At 44.5% G+C, this 22,205-nt stretch overlaps 1 protein-coding gene across 5 annotated transcripts in view; it reads right to left on the reverse strand.

Annotated features, from left to right (window-relative positions):
- Positions 1 to 20,856, reverse strand: part of SP100 (SP100 nuclear antigen) — a 185,221-nt gene extending 164,365 nt beyond the window's left edge. For all 5 annotated transcript variants that reach the window (XM_081143137.1, XM_081143135.1, XM_081143133.1 and 2 more), the window contains exons 1-7: positions 20,736 to 20,856; positions 9,925 to 10,087; positions 8,330 to 8,498; positions 5,941 to 6,024; positions 4,635 to 4,697; positions 3,414 to 3,485; positions 2,159 to 2,278 (exon numbers count right to left, since the gene is read on the reverse strand). In XM_081143137.1, the coding sequence (XP_080999263.1) occupies positions 2,159 to 2,278; positions 3,414 to 3,485; positions 4,635 to 4,697; positions 5,941 to 6,024; positions 8,330 to 8,498; positions 9,925 to 10,087; positions 20,736 to 20,767 (703 nt within the window). In that variant the 5' untranslated portion in view covers positions 20,768 to 20,856. The remainder of the gene's footprint in view (positions 1 to 2,158; positions 2,279 to 3,413; positions 3,486 to 4,634; positions 4,698 to 5,940; positions 6,025 to 8,329; positions 8,499 to 9,924; positions 10,088 to 20,735) is intronic.
- Between the last annotated feature and the right edge of the window lie 1,349 nt (positions 20,857 to 22,205).

Consider the following 22,205-nt stretch of genomic DNA (forward strand, 5'->3'; position numbering starts at 1 on the left):
ACTAAGATATTTCACCCCAGCAGGCTTCTCTGCTTTCTCTTGGTCCTGTATGTTTCGCACTGCATTCTTTCTTCTTTTACATGTAGCTTTAGGGATTTGTGTTCCTGTCTGTAATTTTATTCATTACTAGCTCTGCTTCACTCACAAGGTGGTCTTAGAAATCTGATATTGAAGAAGGCAAGTCTGTCACTTGGCTGCTTCTCAGAATGACTTTGTGAAATAGAGCCCCTCCCCTTCTAAAACCCCTTGGAATGTTTACTTGGGAAAAATAATTTAAATTCTACTGTTTGAGTCATTGACCTCTTTGGGCTTATTTGTCACAGCCATTAGCCTCAGTAATACAAAAGTTAAAATACAAACTATCTTAAATGAAAGCAAATTTGTATTTTACTATAAAGGACACAGCAAAGAATTAGAATGAATCTTGTGTAGAAAACACTGTTCATTTGTAACCACAAAAGGTTCCTACTTGCCCTTACTTGGTTTGCAAAGTCTCTTTCCAAAAGTAGGTGCTTTTCTTAAATCCATGGACTTTATAAAGTAAAAGGGAGAAAATAGTCATTTGTTCGCAATAGTCTTACATATTCTCTGACAACTCACACAGCAGATAAGGTTTGTGGCAATATCAGTGTTGAGATGATCAGTTTCTTCGCTTTCAGTAGAACCCGGTTCCGGTGCCTAGGGTCATAATGCTGGGCTCCTGCCCGGCTCTCCCCCCTGCTGCCCCGTGAATTTGTAAATGACCCTTGAACACTATTATCTCCAGTGTCCTCCACTATAATGCTGGGGGAGCCTAGTTACCCCATCTCCCTGCTAAGGTTGTAAAACAAAATGAACATTTATTCACAAAAGCCCTGTGAAAAATCACAATGTAAGCCAATAGTTTAAGTATCATTTGAGTTTGAGAGTAGTTGGTCCAAGCCTTTTTTCCATTAATAATTAAATGTCCACACAAATTAAACTGTGAAGATGTTCTATGTTTTGTACTAATGACAATATTGCCAACAGATAGTGAAAACACTGTGCTCTCTTTGCTCTGTAGAATATAAACTTTTTAGCATTAATAGATATGACAGCATGTAGTAAAAAAGACTGTCATTTACTAGTATATGATTGCTACATTTTCAATATAGCAATTGATTACGCTCATCCAGTCAAACAACAATTTATAATGCCTCTTGCTTCCTCCTATTTTCCAATAGAGCTGAAAAAGTTAAATGCTCAAAATGGTATCCTAGATGTAATTGAATCAATGCATATAGAGAAAGTCCTTCTTTATATCCACCAAGTGTACAGAGCAGGAGTTGATTTGGTTTCCATGGTGGGGTGGCTCCGCTCCTGGACAAAATTATAATAAATGAAGCATTTCACTTGTCTTCCCTAAGGGAGTGAGCACCCTCACTGTAGGCAACAAGCCTTCACCCTGAAATTCCCCTGCAGGGAAAGCTCCCCCACCCCTTCCCTGCTGCTCCGCTCTGTCCTTCCTTCCTGTTGCTCTTCACTCTGGGGTTTTGTTTGTACTTTCCTGGAGAGGGGCCTATTTTATCTGAGAAGGCTCCAGGGCCATTTTGATCACGGTGGGCACCTTACCTTCTCGGGCCTGTTAGGAACACCCCTTTGTGCCTTCTTTGTGGTGACTGTCTCCTCAGATGGGACAATGCTTGGTCTACGCTCTCTCTACCTGGTCCACTCTGCCAGCCCTTCATTCATTGTCCTTCACTCATGCTCAACACAGTTCTCCTCGCCTCCCCCCCATTTTCTCTATTTACTGGTATTCATCTCCCTCTGCATCTTTCTCTCTTCATACTTATTTCTCTACATCACTTTATCATCGCCCACCAGGGTCCAGCAGGGTCTAGGGCACCAGAGAGTGAGCTCCTCCTTCCACGTGCCCCAGGGGCTCCCTGCCTCACCCAGTTTGGCCCTGCTGCCCGACCTGGGTTTCCAGTCTATCCATTCTCCCTTATGTTTCCTACTTCTATACTATTTCTGCTTCTTAATTATTCTAGTGACCAGTGAATGCTTCTCCTATATCCTGTTTGTTTTTCTTTCTATTTTCTTCATTTCTAGCATTGCAGTTAACACCACAGTCTGCCCTGGGCCTTTGCACACAATACAGAGTTCCCCCACCCCCAAGTTCCCCCCACACTCATCTTACCTGCTGGCACAGACTCTTGGGCATGTTGTTCGTTGTCACTGGTTGTTCCTGCTTCATTCGCACTTATCTCTTGTGTTTCACGGCGGTCCTCTGAGGTCCCATGTTCAGCTGTGGCTGTACCTAGACCACATTTTGTTTCATAGATATTTTATTCGTTCCCTGCATCAATCAGGGTCTAACAGGAAAATACAAAGCTCTCAGCTTTAGAGCAGAGGGAATTTAACCCAGGGCATTAGTTATGCAGCTGATGGAAGAGCTGAGAAGTCCAAATGCAGGAAGGCCACAGCCTGAAGAACAGTCAACAGAAAGCTAAGGGGGCGGAACCAAGGGTGAGCCCAGGAGCCAGGGCCACAGGGTAGGTGGAAGCTGGACCATGGCTGACCTGCCTGGTGGGAGGTGGAGTCATGGGAGATGCAGCTGCTGCCAGAATTGCTGCCCATGGCAGGGGTGGGGAAACGCGTGGTCTTTCCCTTGCTCCCACTCTCCACTCTCTTGCTCTGTCTCCCAGCTTAGGAACCCAGCAGGAAGCAGCAGCAGGGGAGGTGACAAGCAAGACTGCAGGGGTCTGTGGCCAAAGAGAGAGGGCAGAGCAGAGCAGGAAATGACAAGGAATGAATCCCGGGGTACACCACCCAGGGCAGGGCACCCCTTCCCATGGTGAACCTCCATCGACCCATCCCACTCTGTTCCCACCAACCTCAGCAGTGTATGAATGGACAAATATTTTTACAGTGAAGTTTAGATTGTTTTCATTTAGTGGTATTTTTCTGAACAAAGAAATTTATGATGCTTTCTTGTGCATCATTAAGGTTGTCATGTCACTGCCCCCCCACCTCCCACCACACTGAATCCCTTTTCTGCTCCTTAGTAGTCACAATTCCTTCCTCTCATCCCCTCCTATTCCCACCCGCTGCACGGGTACATTGACTGCTAAGAGTATGGATTGATGCATGTGGGATTTTTTATGTTCTTAAATTTTTGACCTAATGTAAGTTGTTAAAAGTATCATAGTACTTTCAAAAATCACTCTGTAAAGTATTTCTCTTTTATAAAAATGTATTACTAACGTAGAACATCCTTTCTTCAACAATACATCCCACGGGGAGCTACGTAATAACGCCTTCCATGGTGCAGGAAGTTCCCCGAGTCTCGTCCATGTCACTCATTTCCCAAGGAGAGTCATGGGACAAACACGAAACTTATTATAGACTAGTGTGCTCTAGGGTGGGGAACTTGTGTCCCTCAATGTATTTACCTGAGTCCAAGGCTAGCATTGGATTTGTCACCGCTCCGCAGCCCAGGGGATAAATGAATTCACCATGGACATCTGTGAGAAAAGAAAGCTCCACCGTTTACTGTAGTGGTTAAAAGCTTAGACTCTGGCTCAGCTTTTAATGATCAATAATGATCAGTAATGATCATTAAACGCAGTACTATTAACAAATGCATGGAACCCTGACGAAGTACCAGGCATGACTGTGAGTGCTTTTCATGACATCGCTTGTCTAAAATGCATCACCCTGGGAAGTAGGTATTTTTATCACCTTCATGTTATAGACGAAACTGAGGGACAAAGAGGGGAAGTCACTTCCCCAGAGTCACAGGGCAGAATCTGAAGCCAAGTCATAGGCCGTTGGACCTTCTGCTCTGAAATTGCCCAAAGGCAGAGGCCCATCCCCGGTCCCAGTGGCTGAACTTGCACAAATTACCAGAGTCTCAGAGCTGATTCTCTGTCCTCTGAAAGAGGAGGATGATACACCATCACTTTAAGTGCTTGAGAAGATTAAATAAAGTATTACCTGTGTCAATATAAGGGATATGGTGACTGATCAGAACGCTACCTTTTTGTGATTAATGCCTTAAATTTATAATACTTCACATATTTTAATCACTTTAGTAAGAGTGTTACAGATTAAGGGAAGGTCAAGAGTTGTAACAGTGGGTATCGTTCGCCTAACTATCCATGGTTTTTTCAGAGGACCGTCTTGTGTTTTTAGAGCAGCACCAGGCCTGCTGCACCGGGGATGACGGGAGAGAGTTTGCACACAGTGTCCTATGTAAGGGACTTGTGTAAAGGGGCCAACAATTGAGGGACTATGTCCCCAAGGAACACAGCCATCACCGCCGAACCACTCTCCTGCAGTGCTGGCCGCCACCGGATGCAACGTCAAATGGCTGAGGCCACAGCCTGATTCATCAAGTAAGATGGCCTCAGAAAGCCATGGAGCCAAGCACATGGGCAATGGGTCCCAGAGCTGTCAACAGCTGGCAGCAAGTGCATTTGAGAATGAGAGGACCAACCTCCCAGGCACCCTGTGTATGAAGAATCTGTTATCTAAGTCCTTGGAGAAATTGCAGAAGCCCAGGCGGACCATTCTGGGCGACCAGTACGAAAAAGCAGCATCCCTCCCACCACAGCACCTGCCAGATGGGACAAGAACAGGAAAGGATCACAGAACAGTCAACAGGAACACACCATTGTCACTCGAGGGATCCGGGGCCAGCCATGGCAATGTTTCATACAAGTTTTTACCAATTCCTGGGGGAAGAAATGAGAAGTTTATATCAGAAATTGAAGAATGGGCCGTGCCACTCTCCCCTAATCCCTTTTAAATCCTTGTAAAGTAAGAGCTGAAGACTCCCCTCCCTCCTGGTATCCATAGAGAGCTGCACCCCTAGCCTCAGGCCATCTCACTGAGATCACCCACGAGCCACTAGGTAACCGGCAGTGGCTTCTCTTGTCACCCACGGCCACAGGGAACCTGTTTTGTCCCCAGTGCTACCCCTGCCTGGTGGCCATAACTGACTTCCCACGGCCTGCACCCCACTCTCCCTCCGCAGGTCTGCTCCCTCTGTCTTGTTGGCCGTTTCATCAGGATTCGGGGCCCGATTCCCCTGCCCTCCTCCAGCTCCTGTATTCCTCTTTCGGTGTCTTTCTCTCTGCACACGTCCCTATTTCTGTCTCAGCTTTCAGCCTCTGCCATGAGATCATCTAGATGTGCAGAGGGGTGAGAACACAGGCCCTGGGGTCAGAATGCCTGGGGCCATCCTCCTCGTTTGACCCCCAAGCCAACTACACACATGGTCTCTGTAGATTTCAGTCTCCTTTTCTGCACTTGGGCAGACAGTTAGCGACACTACGCCCAGGGGCAGCTGTGAACAGGAAGCCACAGCTGCGGAGTAAACGCTCAGGAAGTGAGCTCTGAATAATGTGGTGGCTTTTATTGTTCTTGACCCCTTTCTCCTGTCTTTCATTTCTCTTCCTTCTCTCTCTCAAAATACCCGCATCCCTTTCTCAACACCTTGTCACTTCCCCTCCTCTCTGCCTACAGGACTGCCCATCTCCTTGAAGGTTTCTGCTCTTGAACAGCACCCCTGACAATTAAAGCCATTCCGCAATCTGCCGTCATTAGGGGTCTGCTCTGTGACGATGACCTGGACCCACAGTTCTCAGCCCTTCACAGCTTCACACTGATCTTCTCCTACGGGGGTCTCTCTAAATCACAGTTACTTCCCCGTCAGCATTCTCTTTAAATCTGGCTTCCTGACACACTGGGTTCCCGTTTCTCTGTCTTGGTTATTGGGTTTATGGTCTCTCGTCACAGCTCCTCCTTCAGGATCAGCCCCTGGTCAGACTCTCAGGTGAACAGCCCTCCCTGCCCTCTCCATGCTCCTCAACAGTTCTTCCCTGATCCCCAAACTCCACTGAGGACTCAGGGCCCACCTCCCCTTCTCCTTTCCTCTTAGCAGATCAGAATTGATTTTTATCTGGTTACAATCACCTTGGTCAAGGCTTAGCGGGGTGTTCAGGTTCTCTGCACTCCTTTCTCTATCTCTTGCTTCTTGACAAATTTTCTCAATGATCACTGAGAAAAGGGAGAGAGAAGACGACACTTAGATATTTCCATTAGAGACCACGGACATCATCTTAAATTTACACATTTAGAAATTTCTAGTGCTGGGTCACTCAAAGCTCATTGAGTTCCTATCCTCATGGTTAAGTTCCCCATCAGCCCAGGGACAGAAGAGAGGACCCTCAACAAGGGAGCCCTTATGCTTCCTGTACAGAAAGGGGCCCCTCAAACGTCAGGATAAAGGAGTCATGGAAACCTTGTGAGCCTGCCTTTTATGTTAAAAAAGTTACAGATGTCTGGGAGAGCATATATCAAATAAATAATGAAAGTGAATGGGTTTTCTGACCTGTTCAAATAGTAAGGAAGAAACAGGAATTTTGGGGGGAGAAGGAAGATCCTATAGAAGTTTATGTGTATGAAAGGGAAAGCCCAAGAACTTTAAATAAATGGTTGGTAAAGAGAAGGTGGAATGAACTGGGTCAGGAGGATGAGCACTTCCCAAAGGGACACCAGAGGACACAGGAAAGACTAGAAACACCCCCAGGGGGACTCAGATCCCAGAACAAGGGAAAGACACTTGGACGCTGCAAGCGGGAGTGAATATTGCGGCACTGGAGGGTGTACCAAGAGGCTGGGACAGGGGCCCTGGACGCTGCCAAAAGGGGAGATCAGTGCACCAGCAAAGGATTTCTGCATGCAGGTGACCCAGTGAAATAAGAGGAAGGAAATAAACCAAGAAGCTCAGGATGGGTATCTGAGGGGCCTCCAGGCAGGAGGAGACTAGGAAGGTGGTGGGTACACTTTTCCCCCAGGCTGACGGCAGGTGAATCTCCTGGGTCAATAAACCTGTCCTTATGAACCTATAAGTCTGTATTATCTCTATAATGCCCAGCAACTAAACATCGAATGCCTTAGCTTTGGATGTCCAAATTTCCAAAATCTTTCCAGGTTTATTTTTTTTAATTTTTAGAGAAAGGAAAGGAAGGGGAGAGAGAAAGAGAGAGAGAGGGATCCAACCAGGGATAGAACCCGAAACCTGGGTATGTGCCCTGATCTGTCAAACCCACCACATTTTGGTGTGTGGGACAACGCTCCAACCGACTGAGCCACAGTGGGCAGGCCTCAAATTTATTCTTTTGAACCAACTCCCACAATCTGCTTCTCACTCTCTGATTGAGAGAAATCTAATTTGTCCTTGTTTTGCAGATCTGTGGGACCCTTTGGCACTCTATACATTTTCCCATAGTATCTGCCTTCCTCAGCTCATATAGTTATTTTTCTCATGAATTCTCCATCGTAATTTGGACACTGTGGTTGATACCAAATGGTGTTGGAATAGAAATTTTTCCAGTCAAGTCAAAACAAAAATTACTGGAGAGACAAAATATAACCAGGGACAACCATCCAAAAATAATGGGAGGGACAGTTTCAACCACAAATTCAGGCTACAATGAAAAAGAATAAATTGTGAACTTAGGAAAATGTAGTGAATCAAATCTAGTTTTGTGTAGTATGGAAAACAGTCTCTGGCCGAGCAAGTGTTTTTGAGGTTATTTAACTAATATTAGCTTCACCTCTGTGGAGAAAGAGCTCATACAACCATTATCCCTCACTAAGGCCAATTTGACCTGGGTTAACTTTCTTGCTCATAGCTCTGGAAACTTGATGCAGGTGGTCTGTCTTCTGTATTACGAGGCCAACACCGGGTTTAGGGTGAAAAATGACCCATGACTGAAAATTGTATGTGGACTCAGAGGGACTATGTGTAAACTAGAAGCCATAATTGGCCTTCTGCCATTGTGGTGGCCTCTGTAACTCAGCTGTCCTTTGTGGGGTCCCTGAAAGTTATGACTACAAAGTTGTTCCATGAGACATTGACTCCCCTGGGCATGGTGCTGCTAAGACAGGTGGGTCCTGCACTCACAACTAAGCTGTCACTTGAGGTGGGTTGTGGTCAACTTGGTGGACTGGTGTGTGGGCCCTTACAGAGGGTCCCATAAAAGAAGAGCCACTGATGTTGCCTTAGTAGGATGCAGTGTTTCTTGTCATCTGTCCTTGTAAGTAAATCTGGTGTGACTGTGACTGTGACTATGATTGCCCTGTGAGTTTAAATGCTTAGTTAAGCTGTCCTCCAGGTGGTTGTTGTATTCTGGTCCTTATACCAAAAGCTTTGAGAAGGCTTATGATACGTCTCTTTTCTCAACTGATACATTTCTGCTGCCCAGCACTGTGTGACACATGGTAGACACTCGATATATATTCATAAAAAAAAAAAATAGGCCATGGGCATCCAAAGGTAGGTAATAAACCCAATTACCATATCTGAAGCCTTCACGAATGCCATTTAAATCAGGGTAGCTCTTCATGATGACCTTGCAGAACAGTGTATCCAGAAGGGGTAGGTTAAATGTCTTCTCCAGTTCTTTGAGAACATCATACACCACCTTTTCTATAGGTAATGACTTTTGAAAAGATTTGTAAGACTCCTTAAAAAATAATGAATGAGGAAAACATAAATACAGACATCCAAGTTACAGAAGAGCCCTAGAAAGTGATTTTATTGTTAATGCATTACAATTTCCCAACATGTAAAGTTTTAGAATTTCTCTATATTTGTACCTGCTCATGTAAAGTTTTAGAATTTCTCTATATTTGTATGACTAACTCGAACACCTAAATCCCTCCTCCTTAAAAATACCCATTTGTGAATCTGATCTCCTCGCCCTCATTTGCATTACATGGAAGAAAGAGCAATTGTGAAGAACAAAACCAGGTCCACAGGTAAGGGATGCGTAGCCTTTTCAGAGCCTGGCCAAATGTTTTCGGAAGAGACAGTGTTGATGAGCTGCTGTTCTACTAACTGGCAACCCTTGTCCCTCCCCCAAGAGTGACCTGTCCTGGAAGGGCTCGAAGAAGCCAAGTGGTAATTCTCTCCCTTCTGTGAATTTTGCCATAAAGAAGGCCTATTCATGGGGAAAGAGAAGACTTTCTCCGTCCACCTATGTCTTTTGCTAAAATTAACCTAAATTACAAGACTCCAGAAATAGCAAAAGAAAAGAAAACTGAAAACTATTGGAGAGAGACTAGCAAGCAGCTACTTCCAAATTTACCCTAACAAGACATTAATGCTCTGTAGATTTTAATCTTAGATCTAAGTATTTAAATTGATGTGCATTCAAATGAAATGCTGTCTAAATTATTTTATTAAATCAATTCATTATTTTTATTTTTTATTTTCCCCCATTATCATTTACCTCTCCATATCTTCTTCCACTTCCAGAAACCCCTACACCCTGCAATGACCACACTGTTTTCAGTGTCAAAGAGTTCTTTCTCTCTCTCTTTTTCTCAATCGCTCCACCCCTCCAGCTCCACTGTTGACAGCCTGTCAACCTGCTCTCTCCGTAAGTCTGTCTTTATTTGCTTGTTAGTAGTTCAGTTTGTTCATTAGATTCCACATATGAGTGAAGTCATATGGTACTTGTCTTTCTCTAACCGGCTTATTTCCTATAGCATAATGCACCCCAAGTCCATTCATCTATTCATCCACTCATAAAATTACTTTAATTTCCAGTTCATGCTATATTGTATATATAATTCCTACATGGCATTAAACATCAGTGGAGCCCCCAGCTTCAGATCCTGCCTAATTTCAATGCTATTCACCCCAACTTCAGTGGGCACCAAGGAGCCCTATTCCTTCAGTTAGGAGCAGGACTGTCCCCAGGAATGCCTGCTTCTCTTCTCCCTTTTGACCTTATAGGAACACTTAACAGCAGTACTCAAGAAGGTCCCCACACATAGGAGACTCCTCAGTTGCCTCGTTGTACCCTGACATTTGATTCCAAACTATCAAAACATAAGTAATTTGGAGCTACTTTACCCGCTTGTGACAAAATAAGCCTCACTTACTTCATAGATTTCATTTGTGATGAATTCACGGTCACGAAGGATCTCAAGGAAAGGAAACACTTTTTTTATTGCATCTGAAATGTCAACCTTATGTTGTATGAAGTGCTTGCGCGCAGTTTCCTTGAGAGCATTGTAGTCTATTTTCTGGTCTTCTGCAGATATCCTAGGGAGAATGGATACCATGATTTTGAGATGCTTGTGGAGGCTGTGACACTTTCTTTGGGAAGGATATAAAGATATATGTGAAGAATGAACGTGCATAGCCCAGAATAAATGGAACTGATACAATAAAAAAGATACAATAGAAGAAATCATGGCGGATCAGAAAGGCATACATATTATTGAAAAGTCCAGACTGTCCCAATCAAGGCCCTTGTAAACATATTTTCTCCTAAACATGTCTGGACTTTTTTTTTTTTATGAAAAATTTCACTTCTATTCAACATAGTATTGGAAGTTCTAGCCACAACAATCATACAAGACAAAGAAATAAAAAGCAGCTAAATTGGAAAGGCAGAAATAAATCTCTAGTTATTGGCAGATGACATGATATTATATTAGAAAACCCTAAAAACGCCATCAAAAAATTATTAGAATTAATAAATGATGTCAGTAAAGTTGCAGGATACAGAATTAATATAGAGAAATCTGTTGTATTTCTATATACCAATAACAAATGATTATAAGAAGAAATTAAGAAAACAATCCCATTTACAATTGCATCAAAAGTATAAAATACCTAGGGATAAATAAAACCAAAGAGGTAAAATACCTTTACTCTGAAAACCATAAGACATTGATGAAAGAAACTGAAGACGATACAAATACATGGAAGGATATACCATGCTCATGAATTGGAATACGACTTAGCAATGAAAAAGACTGAAATCTTGCCTTTTGAGAAAACATGGAGAGGCCTAGAGAGTACTATGCTAAGTGAATTAAGTCAGAAAGAGAAAAACAAATACCTTTTAATCTCACTTATATGTAGAATAAAATAAATGAATGAAGGAATAAATAAATAAATAAACAAACAAACAAACAAAACAGACCCAAGACACAGAGAACAGCAAGCTGATGGTTGTCAAAGAGGAGGGAGTGGGGAAATGGTAATTAAAACAAGAAAAAAAATTGAATTTGTACAACAATGAGATGGAGTAAACAGGTCATCCACAGAGGAATAAAAAACAATGAAATAACAATAGAATTTAACCTTAAAAATGCATCTTAATTAACATCTAAGAGAAAAGTGATCTCAGAACAATAAATACAAAGTGTCCCCTCACTGACGGACATCAGTTAAGAGAAATACCACCCTGAATTATAAAACTAGTTCATAAATGATAAGATGTGGTTTAAGAATGATGTGGTATAACCTGAAATTTCACAAGAATATCAATTTTTTTTCCTGGGACTTCTGCTTTGTGTTAACATATATCTGTCTGTGCTATTGTTGTATATAATGAATCTTTTTAAGCATCTGAATTTCAGAAGTGGCTGCTGTTTCCTGTGACAGTAGTTGTGAACCCATCTGTAATTCTGCTTCTTAGCTGGTCATTTTATCGCTCTGATAATAATGTTTTAATTAACATCTCGTATTCCTAAACATTATGAAGACTCAGAAATTTGTTTTTCAAACCAGAGGAGAATTATCTACTTCCCAGTATCCAACACGCATTAGGGAATGATAATGTCACATGACTGCGTCAAATTCTGTTTAAAATTTTTTTTTGTTAAAGATTGATGCAGTGTGCAGATGATGTTTTGCTGAATTGTACACTTGAAACTAATGTCACCCCAGTAAATTCAATTAAAAAAAGATAGCAGATTGAAGAAAAGCATTTGTCTTCTCTGTCTTATTAAAAATGCCACTACAATTATAATTTAAAATATGGTTTCACAATGACAACAAGAATGGCAGGGGGGCAAATAAGGGATTTCATCCAAAATGTATAGGACAACAGGCTGAAGAATCTCAGAGGGAAGGAGGGAGGGGCGGCAGGAAGAGATTAACCAAAGAACTTATATGCATATATTCATAACCAATGGACACAGACAATTGTGTGGTGAAGGCCTAGGAGGGGGTAAACAGGGTGAAAATTGAGGGACATCTGTAATACTGTCAACAATAGAATAAAAAATAAAGCAAATGGGAAAAGGCAAAAAAAAAAAAGCAGTAAAAAATAAAATTACAAGAAAACACAATTGGCATTTTTAGACAAAAGAAAACAATAAAGAGCATAAAAGTTAAAACAGGATAAAAAGTATAAAAGTATATTATTTAAAACACTAAATGTAAATGAAACAATGGTGATATTGGAAGGCACAGGATCAGAATCGGAATTCAACAAGAAACACAAGGAAGACAAAGTGCCACAAAGTTGTTAAAATCAAAGACAGACAAGCTACAGCATGCACACGTCAGCAACACAACAGACGAAAACGAGGCTCATACCCATGTCACAGAAAAACTCAAAAGACAAATAACGGGACAAATCTTATGGATATCGAAAAACATTCACCTCGAGTGTTTGAGTATTTACACATAGGCAAAAATGATCATACAGGCTCTGGAGAAATTAGCAAGAAAGACATATTTCTTAATTTTATGTCCTAAAAACAGGGAACACACAATTTTCCCCAATACTTTTGAAACATGTATCAATACATCATAATCTTGGCCACAAAAGAAGTCTCAGAAAGTTATAATTGGTAGAAGCTAAACGGGCATGTGAAAAAAAAGAAAGGCCCAAAGATTTTATGAAAGAAAAGAGAAAACACTCTGCTGAGAAAAAGAGAAAATAAATTTTGCAGTTAGAGGCTATTTTGAAAAAGAGGAAGAAAAACAGGGAAATAGTGTCAAGGGATGGACCAATATTAGAAAACCTCTTTATGTAGTTTATTGCAACAACAAGCAAAAGCAGAAAAAGCATTTAATTATATCCATAAATTAATTTAAAAGAAATTTGGAAACACCTAGCAGCTATTTTTAGAAAAACTATGTGAAATAGACGGAAGCTGACACAATATAAAGTCTCCCCAAATAGCAAATGCTACAGTAAACACTGAAATGATGAGGAGGCCATTCAGATACAAAAACAGTGGTGCCTGCTGTTACCACAATTTATATATATATGTTTTAGCTAACATAATAGGACAAGAAAATAAATTTAGTGGTATAAATATTAAAATAAGATACAACATTGTATGGTATATGATTATATATGAAGAAACAATAGGGACCTAACTAAATTCTCTGAGTACTAGAAAAAAAATTTGCTAAGGAGCATGAATAAAACACACACACACACAAACAGGCACATAAAACTAAGAGGTTTGACTTACAGCAACAAAGATATATACTGAAAAGAAATAAAATAGGACTTCAAACACAGTAGTAAATACACACACATATATTTATAAACATCTAAAAGTTATGAGCCTCTATGAAAATGACTATAATGTCTTACTGAAGAAAAGTAAACAAGATCTAAATCAATGGAGATGTAGAAGGTGCCCCCAATCAGGAAAATATAGCTATTTGAAAATGTCAGTCCTTGTGAAATTATTGCAAAAGTGTGGTGCACTTGCAATTTGTAATCCCACTGAAACTGGATGAAGTAATTTATAAATTTATATGACAGACCAAATATCTGAGTCAAGCAAAGAAAAGTATTTAAGAAACGTAAGTAGACAGAGACTTAATAAGTTTAAATGCTAAAAATACAGTAAGATTAAAAGAATGTAGGAAAATACTTTCAGTGCACACGTCTAAGCGTTCATATATCTGATACACAGAACACCAGCCTATTTACAAAATATGACAGACGACCCCAAAGGAAATGCACCTGAACAGTCACTTAGAGGACAGAGAATCAACATGTGCAATAAACAGATGCCTACGGACAAACTGAAACGTCACCAAGGAACCGTTTCTCCCGCACTAGGCCGGCAAAGAGATTTCACAGGTGACGGTGCGGCAAGGGGAGCCCAGGGGAGCCCAGGGGAGCCCAGGGGAGTCCAGGAGAGGCCGAGGGGAGTCCAGGGGAGCCCAGGGGAGTCCAGGGGAGTCCAGGGGAGTCCAGAGGAGTCCAGGGGAGTCCAGGAGAGGCCGAGGGGAGCCCAGGGGAGCCCAGGGGGGCCCAGGGGGGCCCAGGGGAGTCCAGGAGAGGCCGAGGGGAGCCCAGGGGAGCCCAGGGGGGCCCAGGGGGGCCCAGGGGAGCCCAGGGGAGCCCAGGGGAGCCCAGGGGGGCCCAGGGGAGCCCAGGGGAGTCCAGGGGAGTCCAGAGGAGTCCAGGGGAGTCCAGGAGAGGCCGAGGGGAGCCCAGGGGAGTCCAGGGGAGCCCAGGGGAGCCCAGGGGGGCCCAGGGGAGTCCGAGAAGCTGACGGTCACTGCGGGTGGGAGCCCGAGCCGCAGGCGCTGGCCCCGGGGAAAGGGAACGTGGTCTCGCCTCTTACAGAACATATAGGAGCAAATCTCTGTGGCCTTGGGTTAGACAGAAAGGTAGCTGTAACATCGAAGGCTTGATCCGTAAGAGAAAAAACCTGATACCTTCGGATAAAAAACACCATTAAGAAAATGAGGTTAACCCCGTCCAGAGGGAGAGAAAAGACAAGATGGCGGCGCAGGGAACCGCTGCACCTGCGGCCTCCCGCAACCGCATCAAAATCACAACTGAAATCCAGAACCACCGTCACTCAGGGCCTCCTGCGATCCGGCTGCACAGAAGCCCTAACACCGGGGAGCTGGAGAAGCACCGAGACCGGCAGGAGGGGCGGAGACGCGGGCAGGTCAGGGCTGGCGCCCCGAGGCGAGCCCTGCGCCATACCCGGTGCCCCGGTTTAAAACGGCCGTGAGGGGCCATCTCGGCGGTGGAGGTTTCCCGGAGGAGGGAGGAGGGAGGAGGGAGGAGGGAGGAGGGAGGAGGGAGGAGGGAGGAGGGAGGAGGGAGGAGGGAGGAGGGAGGAGGGAGGGGTCCCAGCCCCACAGCAGCCCCCAGCCCAGGGCTCAGGGCCGGGAAGAGACGTCCCCACAGCTTCGGGCTGTGAACCCAGCGGGGACTGTCCCTGAGGGTCGTGGAGGCCGCGGGAGCCCCAGCAGCTCCTCTAAAGGGCCCGGCACAGACTCACTCGGACGCTCCCTCTGAGCCCGGCGCCGGGCAGCAGCCTGAAAGGACCCGGGACACTCGGGGGGAACTAACCTGCCTGAGATCCGGGCGAGAGGCGGAGGGGCGGCTTCCTCCCAGGCAGAAGGGCTGGCGGAGGCTGTTGCTCCTTAGCCGAACCCTCTCCGCACACAGCCGGCAGGCAGGCGCCATATTTGAACGGCCAGCACCTGACTTGCACCTTTGGCCCCGCCCCGTGATTCCCGGAGGCCCCGCCCCTCCCCACCTGCAGCCCATCCAGGCCATTTCCAGGGGCTTTTCTGTGCAAGTGGCCTCTCAAGCCTCATGCTTAGGACTTTCCTAAAATCTCTCAAACAAGCAGCAGCTGCCCCATACGGCTTGATAAGCGGCCCAGGCCTGGCACTAGTGGCAGCTGCACTGGCTCATAGCTTGGCCTCTCCTGGGCACCTCCAAGCCCAGCACAAGCAACAGCCAATTACGGTTTGCTGTGTAGCTCATGCTGGGTGGCCCTGGGCAAGGCACTGGCACAGGCTGACTTTGCACCTCCCGGGAGGCCCCAGAGACAGTACACCTGGTGGTCAGACTCGACCACGCTGGATTACAACCCTACCACATGCACAAGAGACACACTCAAGGGGCGCACTTGGTGAACACCAAAGCCCCACTGAAGCAAATCCTGCTCCATAGAGGTGTCTCTAGCACAGCAGCTCTTTGGCTGTAGTTGCAGCGGGTCCTCACAGCCGATTGGCCTGGTGGGTCAATTCCTCCCAGTGATGCCAAAAGCAACCAAGGCTCAACTACAACAGGGCAGTGCACACAGCCCACACAGGGGAGCACCTAGAAGGCCCAGCTCAGGTGACTGGGGAGGCTGAGCCACAGGACCCTACAGGACACCTGCTACACAAAGCCACTCTACGAATTCCCAGAGATATAGCAGCTCTACCTAATACATAGAAACAAACACCAGAAAGCAGCCAAAATGCAGAGGCAAAGAAACATGTCACAGAGGATAGAACAGAAGAAATCTCTAGAAGAAGAATTAAATGAAATAGATCCAAGCAAGCTAACAGATACAGAGTTCAGAATTTTGTTTATAAGGATGCTCAACCATTATGGTAAGAGTAGCATGAAAATAACAGAAAAATCGAAGACATAATAAAGTACCAATTTGAAATGAAGGCTACATGAACTGAAATGAAGAATAATTTACAGGGAGTCAACAGTAGAGTAGAGGACGCTGAGAATCAAATCAGCAATTTGGAACATGAAGAAACAAAAAACACCCAACCAGAAGAGCAAAAAGAAAAAGAAATCCAGAAATATGAAGATAGTATAAGGAGCCTCTGGGGCAACTTCAAGAGGCCCAACATTCGTAATATTGGGGTGCCAGATGGAGAAGAAAGAGACCAAGAAATTGAAAACCTATTTGAAAAAATAATGACAGAACACTTCCCCTCCCTGGGGAAAGAAGTAGACTTACAGGTCCAGGAAGCTCAGAGGGTCCCAAACAAGAGGACCCCAAAGAGGCCCACAGCAAGACACATCATCATTAAAACGCCAGAGGTTAAAGACAAAGAGAGAATCTTAAAAGCAGCAAGAGAAAAGCAGTTAGTTACCTAGAAGGGAGCACCCATACGACTGTCAGCTGATTTCTCAACAGAAACTTTTCAGGTCAGAAGGGAGTGGCAAGAAATATTCAAAGTGATGAAAAACAAGGAACTACAACCAAGATTGTTCTTCCCAGCAAAGCTATCATTTAGAACTTAAGGTCAGATAAAGAGCTTCACAGACAAGGAAAAGCTAAAGGAGTTCATCACCACCAGACCAGCACTACAGGAAATGTTGAAGGGTCTTCTTTAAGAAGAAGCTAATGAACAAAACAATCTGATGTACTAAATAGATCCAGAGACATTGACACAGGCAACAGACGATCATATTTCAGAGGAAAGAGGGAAGGGTGGTGGAGGGTAGGAAGAGATTAACCAAAGAAGCTATACACATATATGCATAACCCATGGATACGGTCAATAACTGGGTGAAGGCCTGGGGAAGGGGGGGAGCGAGGTGGAAGGGGTCAATTGGTGGGAAAAAATGGGACACCTGTAATACTTTCAACAATAAAGATAAATTTAAAAAAAGAAAATGAGAACATTAGTCACAGACAGAGAATGAGAATCTGGGCTTGGTTAAGGACAAGGAGTTCTGCTAGGAGCAAGGAAGACAGATAAGCTTGTGATGGTCATGCAGGGCTGGAGTGAGGGGCCCCAACACAGTCAGTTTCTCCCTCAGGATACGCAGTCAACATTTTCAGGCCAAGAAGCTCAAAACACCGTGTCAGGGGTCTCTGAAAAGCAGAGTAGAAGTATCCGAAGGCACACCGTTCAGAAATGGCAATGAAATTATGATGAGGTCCAGAGAACTTAGAGAGAAAATTGAAAGCTGTGAAGTCACCTTGTGCTATGAAAGCATATGTCAGTTCTGGACACAGCTAGAGGCTGACTATCTGGACTTGACTCAGGCAGAGGGCTCAGGCTTCAGGACAAAGAAACTAACAGAATCAACATTTAAAAAAAATTAGTAATAACCAGAAACCACAAGGGCTAATAAAAATTAAATAATTGTCATAGGAGAAAGGTTTGAAACAACCATTATGAACAGAAAGTAAAAAACTAAAGGGATTATTTACTAGGGATAGCGAAAGCTGCGAAGGCTAAAGTTGCACCAATGGAGGAAAAGTTTTGCTTCCAAATTTAAAAAGAATATGTTTGTGAAGATAGTAGAGAAGAAACTTTCCCTGAAGTAAAGGTAGACTTGAATCTTCCACCTTAAGAAAGTGAGAACTGTGGTTAAAGACAGTGTCCATGGAGCTCACCAGTAACTTCCTTCACCGCTTTTATTCGTAATAAAAAGGGTGCATCTATCTTATAAAATCAATGCTATAAGTTTTCACTCTAAATTTGAAAGCTTTAATAAGGTAGACGTCACCATAAAACAGTTAAAAGACAAGGAACTATATTTCTAAAGTTGAGACTTTGTAGCCAACTCTCCCTACCATTGAAGAAAGAACAATCACCCCAACTGATTACATTGGCCAAACATAAACCTGCAGTTGACAGATGAGGCCGTTTAAAAGGCCAATAGACACAAAAACCTGTTCGACTTCCCATGTAATCAGAGCATGCAAATAAACAGGATGCATCTCTTTATCCATCCCCTGTGTGGAGCTGGGGGTGGAGAGATGGTTCCTCAGCTGGTGGGAATTTAGGGCTTCAGCTGCTAGGAAGGCAATTTCGGAGGCTCTACAAACAACTGAATATTAGTCCCCTTTCCCTCAACCATTTTTTCCTTTTGGTTTTTGACACGAGACAAATACTTGTATAAATGCAAAAACAGAGAAATATATAATTGTTATTATCGCAGTTTGTTGGTAACAATTGAAAACAACAGAAATGGTTTAAATGGAACATAATTTAAAAATAATGGTATATCAATTCTGTGGAGTAATATGCAGCTGTTAAAGTGAAGGAAGTAGGTGCATATGTTTATTAACGTGAAAAAGACCTCTAAGAATTTTAATGTTAAGCTTTTTAAAATTTAAAATCCTGCCATGTCCTCTTCCAACCATGTCGTCTGACAAGATCCGGACGTGGAGAGGAAGCTTCAAGGAAGGCGTGTTCTGGGGAGAGGACGTGGCATGTGGGTGGGAGGAATTGGCTTAATGGGAATATCTCTTCTCCTTGGAGGGGGATTTTGGGCCATAAATCAATAACTAACCTGGGAATGGTAAACAATGTTCTCACTTCTGAAGAAATCCCGATTTCCCCAAGTCCAGTCACTATCACATGTGCCGGATGCTTTAACAAATTGTCATTAGAAGAAGCTAGAAAAACTCCCCCTGGCGCCCCCAAAAAGGCATTTATGGAGGAACTAGAGAAAGCTGAGCTCACACAGCCGCCTATATTCAAGTGCCCCGCCTATGATTGCAGGATTAGTCGAGGACAGGAAGAAGGCCATCGCCCCTTGCCTGCTGCACAAGGACCACCCTGGGTAGCACACAGAATAAATGGCAGATTGTGCCATCCCCCTGAAGGGGCTAACAGTGTGGAAAGGCCACCAGACCCTCCTCTGCCTTACACAGGTGCTTCCAATGGGAACGGTGTCAGAGCAGTTACTGTAAGTGGAAGGCACGGTCAGTGTGAGAACCTGCCCTCCATGAAACGCTCGGCAAGGCGGCGGCCACGCCGGTGCTCGCTCCCAAAGGAACGAAAGAAAAGCATTCTTAGCAGTTAATCCATAGCTATGGCAAAAGGCACTCTTTTCTTAGAAGAAAATGGCAAGAAGAATATAATAGCTTATGAATAGGTCCATAGTTAAAATATAACCATAAGAAGTAGTAACCACAGGCAAATATTATATAAAATTTCTGTCCCACAAACTAATATATTACTGCTGCAAACAAAGCCGCATCTATCACTCTATAGGTCACTGATTTTTCCTTTCTCCTCTATCCTAAAAAATAAAAGTCAAAATTGTTCCGTTCTGATGAAATCGAAATTTGTATGGTTTAACCTATGAATAATATTTCTTGCTAACCAAAGAAATGTAATCGTAGCCAAAAAAGAAAGTATAAAAGATTATGTTGATTCTCAATAAAGTGGAACAGTGTCACACCACCTCCGAGTCGTGTAGTCTGCTGTCTCCCAGCGCCGACGCCTTGCCCACCTTCGGGACCCCTGACTCCTGCTGCGGCTGGACCGCGGCAAAATCCAGAATGGTGTATACACGATAATCCCATTCATTAAAAAACAAGACAGAAATTATTTACTTAGGAAAATAAGTTATATGTGTAAATGCAGAGAAAGAGACATAAAACACTATGCCCACAACACTCAACAGGACCAAGCCTGGAAGCTGCAGGGCGTGGGTGGGACGTTCCCCTCTACTAACATCCCGGCCATTTGAAGTTTTATGACCAAGGACGTAGAATGTATTTGTTTTGAATGTAAAGAACCAAATATTTAACATATTAAGTCATGTTATTTCTGACCCCTTCCTAGCGAAAAGGAAGGACTTCTGGCCTTTTCCTTGTCGAGTACAACCCGCTGCGGAGCAGGAAGTCAGAGCCCAGGTGGGGCTCAGCCTGCGCTGCGCTGGCCTCCCTCCCTCCCTCCTCTTCCTCCCTCCCTCCTCTTCCTCCCTCAGCTCAGTCCTGCAGGAAGGGCCAGGGCGGGACCAGGTCAGGTACCAGACCGAGGCGCCCAGATTTGAAAGGCCGCATCTTCTCCCTGAATTTTATATTTTCAAAGTGCCCTGGTTGGAATGACCTAGGTGAACTCAGAGGGGCCCGAGGGAAACAAGAGGGTTCAGAGGTCATGAGAAAATAACAAGTCACTGCCTCAAAGCATCAGGAAGGACAGACAGAGGAGTCCAGATGGCTGCCAGGTGAGCGGTGGCTGCAAGACAGGAGCCCTGTGGGTCGTGGCAGCTGCACTCACACCAGCAGATGTCCCTCTGCCTTCGAGAGATCTGATTTCCTCTCTGCAGTTTCCTGCACTTCCTCACATTGCAGGAGAGCGTCCCGCAGCGCAGGACTGAGGTCAACGCTTAGATGTTGACAGAGTGTCTAGTGGCGGAGACTAAAGCAGTGGCACAGCCAGAGAGAAAAGAAGGGAGGCGGAGACTGACCTGGCGCTGATGTCGCTGCCCCCACTGGCCATCGTCCTGCCCGGACCCTGCCTGGGCCTCTGATCCCTGCAGCCGGGGGTCCCCTGCGGCTGTGGAGTAGTGAGCAGGAAGTGGGTGAGGCTGCCCTGAGTCGGCTCCACCCGAATGGGGAAAAGGGAAGCGAAAGTAACTGTCTGAGTGTTCTCAGACACTGTCTCCTCCTCCTGCAGCCCCAGCGTGGTTCTCAGTCATCAGGACATGGGGCAGCAGGAATGGATTACAAGGAGGGACAGTCTGGACCTGGACGCCAGGCGAGGAGGACCCCCAGCGAGGATCAGGACCAGCTCCTCGGAGTCCCCTTGTTTGTGCAAAACATTAAAAACATCTTGTGAATCCTGCTGTCCTTACATGCCCCAGCTTTCTAAGAGGATGCCGAGTAACAGAACAGTGGCTGCTCTCAGGGTCAGGTGAGAGTCGACTGAAAACATCTCATGTTGGCTGCTTCTGAGATTTGACTTCCCTCCAGAGCTGTCCTGGCTTTGATCACTCTGCAGAAGTCTCAAGCATTGTTCTCTGAATATTGTCCCGAGTTTCTAGCTGTTTTCCTCCTGAGGATGGCTCGTTCGGAACTCACTCCTGGGAATAAGAACCAGAACTCTCTGTCTTCGCTTGCGACCAGCAGACCAGCCCTGCCCATTCCCAGGCCCAGCCCTGCTTCTGGCTCCTTAGACCCCAGTGGCTCCAGTGCCCCAGAACCCGTGCCCACCAAGGAAGACAGATGCTGCTGTGCCCTGTGTCAAAGGCACTCCTTTGTTAGGAGATACACCATCTACAACGATGAGACATAAGTTGTTGCCAAAAAGCATAAGAATTAAAAAAATTATTATTATTGTTATTTTGCTAGAGGAGGAGATTGAGTTATGGTTCTTGACTCTTATTTTTGCTGCATCTGTTTCCAAGGGATTTGGGCCAAGTCCTTCCCTCTGCCTCCTTCAGGGTCTAAATTCCCCAGGTATGTGACAAAGGAAGAAAGAGCACTCAGCTGTGTATAGGTGAGAGTTCAGGCCATGTTTTTACAATGTTAATTACATTTATTTTATTTTAGCTTGAAGAATGCCTTTTAGCATTTTTTCTAAGGCAGTTCTAGTAGTGATGAGCTTCTTGACTTTTGTTTGTTTGGAAAAATCTATTTTTCCTTTTTCTTAAATTTATTTTTAATTTTTAATATATCTTTATTGATTTCACAGAGAAGGAGAGGAAGAGATAGAATCATCAATGATGAGAGAGTCGTCATTGATCGGCTGCCTCCTGCACGCCCCCGACTGGGGATCGAGCCCACAACCCCAGGCATGTGCCCTGACTGGGAATCGAACCACGATCTCCTGGATCTTAGGTCAATGCTCAACCGCTTAGCCACACCCGGCCGGGCTATTATTCATTTCTGAAGGACTGCTTTGCTTTGCTGGATACTATTTTTTTTTTTTTAATCCT

This window comes from Miniopterus schreibersii (genome assembly GCF_964146895.1).
Source record: "Miniopterus schreibersii genome assembly, chromosome: 7".
NCBI lineage: Eukaryota > Metazoa > Chordata > Mammalia > Chiroptera > Miniopteridae > Miniopterus > Miniopterus schreibersii.